The 7500-nt window shown below is 35.8% G+C and overlaps 1 protein-coding gene across 1 annotated transcript in view; it reads left to right on the top strand.

Moving 5' to 3' along the window:
- Positions 1-7500, top strand: part of LOC135227050 (cell adhesion molecule Dscam1-like) — a 343394-nt gene that overhangs the window by 301348 nt on the left and 34546 nt on the right. Inside the window, 2 exon segments of the mRNA XM_064266856.1 lie at positions 4635-4778; positions 7338-7493. Coding sequence (XP_064122926.1) covers positions 4635-4778; positions 7338-7493 — 300 coding nt within the window.

Below are 7500 nucleotides of genomic sequence, written 5' to 3'. Positions count from 1 at the left end.
TCTCTCACTGGCAAGAGTCAGAACTCCATTTGTAATTTAGTCTTCATTTAGGACAGTGATTGAATGTTCTTTTAGTGCTCTGCTTTAGTATGAGGTTAAGTTTATAATTTCAACATTGTTCACAGAGGTGATCAATATTATAAATGAGAACCTCTATTGAGTGGTAGGAAATTCCTTTGCTTCTAGTTTAAAATTAATGTTTTCACGTTGAAATTCCTCTTGAATGCCAGAATTATGACGCTGGTTGTATTGCAATCATACATTTATCCATCACTAGTCAATAAACCCCCAGGCCAGTAATGCACCTACCCCAAACAAGTTTTTAGCACCGATTAGGAGTGATTGGTGAGCTAATGATTGTTGCATAGATACTTGTTGCATTATAATGCAAGTTGATATTCCTCAAGAGAGTCATAGAAGAGAATTGTTGGTAATGATATATCGTAATTTTCGTAATGAAAAGAAGTGCTCGTAAATTGTATTTCCGACATCAGAATATAACAATAATAATGGTATTATTATCATTATTATAATTATTATTTAGATTTAGATTTTACCGATCTGTTCCCGTGGTACATACACTTTTTGAGGAAATCGAGCAGTTATGAGGGTTTTGTGTCTTATTATTATTATTATTATTATTATTATTATTATTATTATTATTATTATTATTATTATTATTATTTAAAATCCTCGGTACGTATATTTATTTAGGAAATCGAGAGGTTAAGACGTCTTAGGTACGTATAAAGAATGTTATTATTATTAATACCAGTGGCGGCTCGTCAGTGGGCACTGTGGAACTGCAGCACCCCCTATAGATTTTATATATACGCACAAAATTATGAATATAGACATGCAAATGAGAAATTAAGTATTGATTATCAATAATCCTTAAAAAATTATTACCATTCTTTTGTTTTTGTAAAGAAAAAAAGCAAATGAATTGAAACAATATGTGGAACTCCTGTGGTCAGCAATTCTAATTTTGCTAGCAGAGTGATAATGTGGTAGCCAGCCCGCGCGTAGAGGGGAGGGGGGCACTGCCCTCTCGAGCAGTGTTAGTCTAGCTGTTGGAGGGAGAAGGTGCCTTTTGAAATAGTTTTGAAATTTGTCAAAGCTTAATCAACATGTACTATTAGTGATAGCGATAAAATTAGTGACGATACTGATGATATGTATATGCAGAATAATCAATTCAGTGGAGAATTGTAGTAAATGGGAAAAAAATGATAACCACATTAATGTCAATGAGTAAAATTCAAAGCAGTAGCTTTCGGTAGCGGTTCTGCTGCCTTCCTCAGGGAGAGAGAGAGAGAGAGAGGAGGGACAAAGGGAGAGAGAGAGAGAGAGAGAGAGAGAGAGAGAGAGAGAGAGAGAGAGAGAGAGAGAGAGAGAGAGAGAATTTATGGAGTTGATGTCAAGGAATTAAAAAAAAAAGATTATTTAATAAACAGCACCCCTATGAATGATAGCCACGAGCCGCCACTGATTAATACGAAACTACCAAAATCTTCCCTACTCCAGCACCGTCATTCTAAACTCGTTATATATATACATAATTTTTTTTTTTTTTTGTTTTAGAGCCAAATTTTTGCATAATTACCATCTGTTTACGTGACGGTGCTTCACACTGGTAAACTTGCTGGCGAAAGAAAACTTTTCAGGAGAGGAGCTTGTCAGGAGAGGCGCTTTCTCCAAACTTCGGTCCATTTCTTCAAAGTCGGTTGTGTTTTTATGTATTATGCGCGGGAGTGGGTGGATGTCTGCTCGGAAAATATGCCGTCATGTGTCAGGAGGTAAGGTCGTGGAGGACACTGTGACCCGGATGTATAATGGAAAGGAATATATTGTAAGAAAATGTTGCGCTTGGCAGTGCCGTTGCTTTGTATATTGTTAGATGAAATATAGCGTGCATGCCATTTAGCGTAGCTTGACTCTGCTTGTATTATATAAATGGCTTCATAAACAGAACGCGTTGAATCTAGTCATTTTTAAACGCAAGTTCATGTGAACAGGGTTGGTCCTTATTGAATGGTATGTTTGATAATGTTGAAAACGTTTGCATATCAATTCTAAAGAACGACCAAATATAACTTAGACAGAGCTTAACGTCATAAAGCAAGCATTATTTATGTGATAGTATAAACGCAATAAATTCCGTGACATCCATCTTCGATTGAAAAGTGAGGTAAAGGTATACAATGCAACCCTTGAATACAATGTAAAAAATTACAATGACTGGATATGTCTATCTAGGAAATACTCTTTTTTTATTGAACGGAATACTGATTACTTCCTGAGGGATAAAGAAAGGAGATCATTGAGATGATAGATAGATGATAGATAAGTTTTCACTAAAAGGTATTCTTGCGCGCAAAGATCTAAGGAAAAGTATGATTGACTGGCGTACAAAATATTGTGTTTGTGAATTAATGCATTGAAAAGTATGATATACAATTTAAATATATGGGTTGAGGAACTCACATTTTCGAATACTGTACTTTAAAAATTTATACATGATAAAACGAAGGGAAGGAATTTGAAATGGAAACGCAAAACTCCACAAAGAAATCCTGACACCATAAAAACAGGTTTAAAACCACAAACGATTGACATTTATGATGGAATTATTTGGGTATGGCTAACAAGCGTTTACCGTCTATATTTTATGAGAATGACATTAACAACTCTCCAATCGATTGTGGTATAAGGATATCGGGAATGTTGATGCTCGTGTTGTGAAAGTTGTAGCAATGAACTTTTGCCAGTGGCGTACATGATACAATATTTTGATAATTGCAGCCTTGATAGTAATTGGATTGTCTACCTACATTTTCGCTGACATCATTAGTACCCTCGAAATACAGTGATGACTGTTGCCGTTGATAATTCTGCTAAGAGTAAAAACGGAGTAAAATAATGAGAAATCTCGCAGTGCACTGTAGGCATTACTTAAGGTTCTTTGCAGCGCCCCTTCGGCCTCTAGCTGCAACCCTTTTCATCTCTTTTACTGTACCTCCGTTCATATTCTCTTCCATCTTACTTTCCACCCTCTTCTAACAATTGTTTCACAGTGCAACTGCGAAATTTCCTCCTGTTACACCTTTGTAACCTTTTGCTTTCAATCTTCCTTTCAAGCTTATTGACCTTACAGGTCCCAGGGCTTTGCCTTCGGCCTAAATTGTATATTCTGTTCAATTATACTAACTTTGAATGATTTGTTTTCTATTCTTGAAAGTGTGCAAATTCCTAAGTTAATGCTTCCTATGCACTCGGAATCCTTGGAGGAATGTTTGTCAGGATCGGCAGTTTGCATTTGTTAAGGAGCTTCTTTACGGCCGGTAGTATATTATGGCCCATGGCAACTTGGTCCTTAATGGCACTACTTTGCCGATGCACAGCTAAAGGAGAGAGAGAGAGAGAGAGGAGGAGAGGAGAGCGAGAGAGAGAGGAGAGAGAGAGAGAGAGAGAGAGAGAGAGAGAGAGAGAGAGAGAGAATTAATTAATGTCATTGTGCAGAGTGAGTTTATTTATCAAAAAGAGAAAGTTAACTGTAAAAAATATCTCCGTTTGTGTCAGTTTCTTAGAGGCGCGCCAGGAATAATTCTAAAGGAGTAGTAATAATTATGGAAAGTTGAGAGATTTGTTACGGAATGTTACGGGAGTTACATTACATGTCTGAACGCTTTCAAAAGCGGTAATTATCTATAAAAAAAAGTGTATACTCTAATTATAATGATTTTCATTATCATCATAATTAATATTTGCGCTAATGCGCTGCTGTACCCTGTCTGAATTATATTTTTTTAATATGAGGACGCAGCTCAGTTGCATTATTTGTACATGGCGAATGAAAATATAATATAATAATAATAATAATAATAATAATAATTAATAATAATAATAATAATAATAATAAAAATATTCTTTATTTCAGCTCAGGATCATACACATGGAATATACAAAGTAAAGGCATAACAATACACGCAATCTAGATGGACGAGATAAAATGATATTTGGCAATATCCACACATTTGCTGATGTAGTAGTAAAAATAGTTATTATAATGTTACTGACAGTATTAAAAATTACTATAATAATTTGAAATTATGGGGCAAGTGTCCATGCTCCTCTCTTGTTGACATTTATACTGTAAGTGTTTACGAGTGTTGCCGTGTGTATTTGAGTGTATACATTCTCGGTATGTGTTTCAAGAAACTGGTTGCGTCTGAAGAAGAATGGAGAATTACGATCGTAATAGCTCTTGACATATTTCCCAGGTCCAAAGTTCAGTTTATATATAAATATACATACACACACACACACACACACACACCACACACACACATATATATATATATATATATATATATATATATATATATATATATATATATATATATATATATATATATGTGTGTGTGTGTGTGTGTGTGTGTGTATATATATATATATATATATATATATATATATATATATATATATATATAGATATATATATCAAGTCAAACATTCGTGATAACAGCTATTCATTCATGTATGCATTCATTCACACTTACATCCCTCGTACAGCTGCACGACTTCCTGAAGATTTACTATTCATCGCACGAATATTTCCTTCTCCTCCGCAGAGCCTAGCGCCCCTCCAGGTCACGTGACTTGCGAAGCCGTGACCTCCCGGAGCATCGTGGTCACGTGGAAGCCTCCCCCTCAGCGGCACATCAACGGAGACATAACTGGCTACAGAGTGGTGTACTCGGCCTCTGGCGGATCAGGTGAGGTGTCATTTCCAAGTCACTTTGTTTATTTGCTTCAATGGCCATTAGGCTAAAGAAAACGAAAGAGTGTTGAAGCAGCATTACACATATTTTAGGTCCTCTGGCATGGTGGCTAGTTTCGTGGCATGCTGCTCAGATGTCCCGGGTTCTCTCCTCCACCAGTGCAATGAAAAATCACTGGCTCTGTATCATGATCAGTTACTGATGCAGTGTGTGGTCTGCGGTCGGAGGTTGCCACCTTCATTCTTTGGAAGCTTGAATTTCAAGTCACTGGCCTCTGTGTATGCTTGTTCCATATGAATACGTTTCATCAGCTGAAATAGGTTTAAATAGTACCAGTTGCTTGGAGTATTATATTGAATACTACTAAAATGTGGAATATTCTGCCTTCTGCAACTGGGGAATCTTTGATCTATAAATATTTAATGGTGGAGCTAATTTATTCCCGCTCTGTAGAATCAAGTTTAATGCTACTCAGTTCACTAGGAGTCTTATTTTTGCTGATACTAAAATGTGGAATAGATTGCCTATAGTAGGTTCACATCAACCATGTCTTTGATGTCTGGGACAGTCCCTTACAACGCTCCTGATCGACTGTTGATAAGCCAATCACTGGGCTAAAAACTCTCAGTCTCTCTCGAGAGTTCACATGCATAGGATCTATGTTCCACCGCTCCTGAGGGATACCTTTTTCAAAAGCATCCTTCAGGAGAGGTGGAACATACATCCTGCCTATGTGAACTCTCTAGGGAGACTGAGAGTTCCCAGCCCTGTGATTGGCATATCAACAGCCAATCAGGAGTGTCGTAAGGGACTGGCCTAGACATCAAATGCACGGTTGATGTGACTCGACTGTTGTGCAACTGAGGGATCCTTTGATCTCCAAATAAGCAAGGAGCAAATTCATTCCTGCTCTCTGCTTGTCTCTCCTGAATTTGAGGTGTAACCGTTTTATTTATTATTCCATTAAATGTATTTGGTTTCATTTCCTATTCCCTCATTTTTTTATATTTATCAGCTTTTCCTATAACTTGTCTTTGTCTGCTGGCTGATTTCCCTTTGGAACCTTCTTGGGTTTGTAGTCTGTTGAATGTCCATTAGGAAAGAAAGAAAAGGAAAGACCAGAAAGGGAGTTGACACAAAACTACTGAAATACAGAGGACGCTTATAGGGTTAAGTACAGATAGAAAACAAAGTTAAAAATATCTCGAGTAGACACGCACACATGTATTATATATATATATATATATATATATATATATATATATATATATATATACACACACACACAAACACGCACACACACATAGAGTGGAACCCCTATTCACGGGGAATGCATGCCAGACTCCCACAAATAGCTAGAAACCGCGAATAGCTGGAACTCCTATAACAATGCTTAAAACTGCCTATTTTGTTAGTTAAAACTCATGAAAAACCCACTAACATATTTACACCTGGTTTTATCACAAAAGGTGCATTTTATGAAGAAATTGGTAAGAAAATACAGTAATTTGTGGATATTTTTCATAGAAATATACTGCGAATAAGCGATTTTCCCGCTAATAACTCCCGTAGAGGGAATCCGTGAAATCCGTAGTCTACAAATATGGGGGGTTTGCGGTGTGTGTATATATATATATATATATATATATATATATATATATACATATATATATATATATATATATATATAATATATATATAATATATATATATATATGTATATGTAAAAGCATAAAATGATAAAGAATCTCCTTGTCATGCCTCCAAAAGAAAGTATATTTAATTAATAATGGTGATATCCTTGTTGAAACACGTACATGGAGTTTTTTGCTCTAAAATTTCATTAAAGATTAATGCTGCTTATTAATATGATTTTTTTTACTTCCTACCTTTCTTCAGGGTAATGGAAGGATAATGATTTTCTTATGAAAGAAATCGTCTCCTTTGTCGAAAGAAAACGGTTATCCTTTATAATATGATGAGATAGATATTAATCCTTCTGCGAAACAATTACGTCCTGGCTTTCTAAGAGGATTAAGTTTTAACCCTTACAGAGATTGATTTTTAGCTTTATTCCTAGGTATTTTTTTTGAACATTTATTGAAGATTAAACTTTTATCCTCCATCGGAAGGTTTTTGCCTTTGTCTGAAGGTCTAACTATTAGCTTTGACTTGAAGGTTAAACTTTTGTCTTTTATCTGAAAATTTTAACCTGTATTCGAAGAATTTACTTTTAACCTCATTGCGAATATCAGCTTTTAAACTTTACCGAATATTTAATCTTTAATCTAATATTTGAACCTCTATCCAGAGATTTATATTTTCAACTTTTATCCTGATCCAGTTTTAGCCCTTAAGAGGAAATGAATAGTTGAACTTGATCTGAATGATGTAGCCTTTATCCGAATATAACTTTTATCCGAAGATTTTCGATTTTAAACTTTAATAACATCTTCACAGATGTGGCTGATCCAGTTTTAGCCTTTAAGAGAAAATTTTAAAAAAATGAACTTTATCTTCGATTTCTAACCTTTAACGGCATCCTCTTCACAGATGGGGCCTTTGGTGGAAGTGAAATCACGCAAAATCTTCGAGCCACACTCGGTGGTTTACAGCCCTGGACCAACTACACAGTTTCAGTCGCTGCCTCGACCAGAGCCGGCGAAGGGATACCGTCTCTGTCCCTCGTTTGTACCACTGATCAGGATGGTAAGTG

Source organism: Macrobrachium nipponense, chromosome 15 (assembly GCF_015104395.2).
Source record: "Macrobrachium nipponense isolate FS-2020 chromosome 15, ASM1510439v2, whole genome shotgun sequence".
Taxonomy (NCBI): Eukaryota; Metazoa; Arthropoda; class Malacostraca; order Decapoda; family Palaemonidae; genus Macrobrachium; species Macrobrachium nipponense.
The sequence above is the reverse complement of the archived record's forward strand: the minus strand, read 5'-3'. Positions and strand labels throughout refer to the sequence as shown.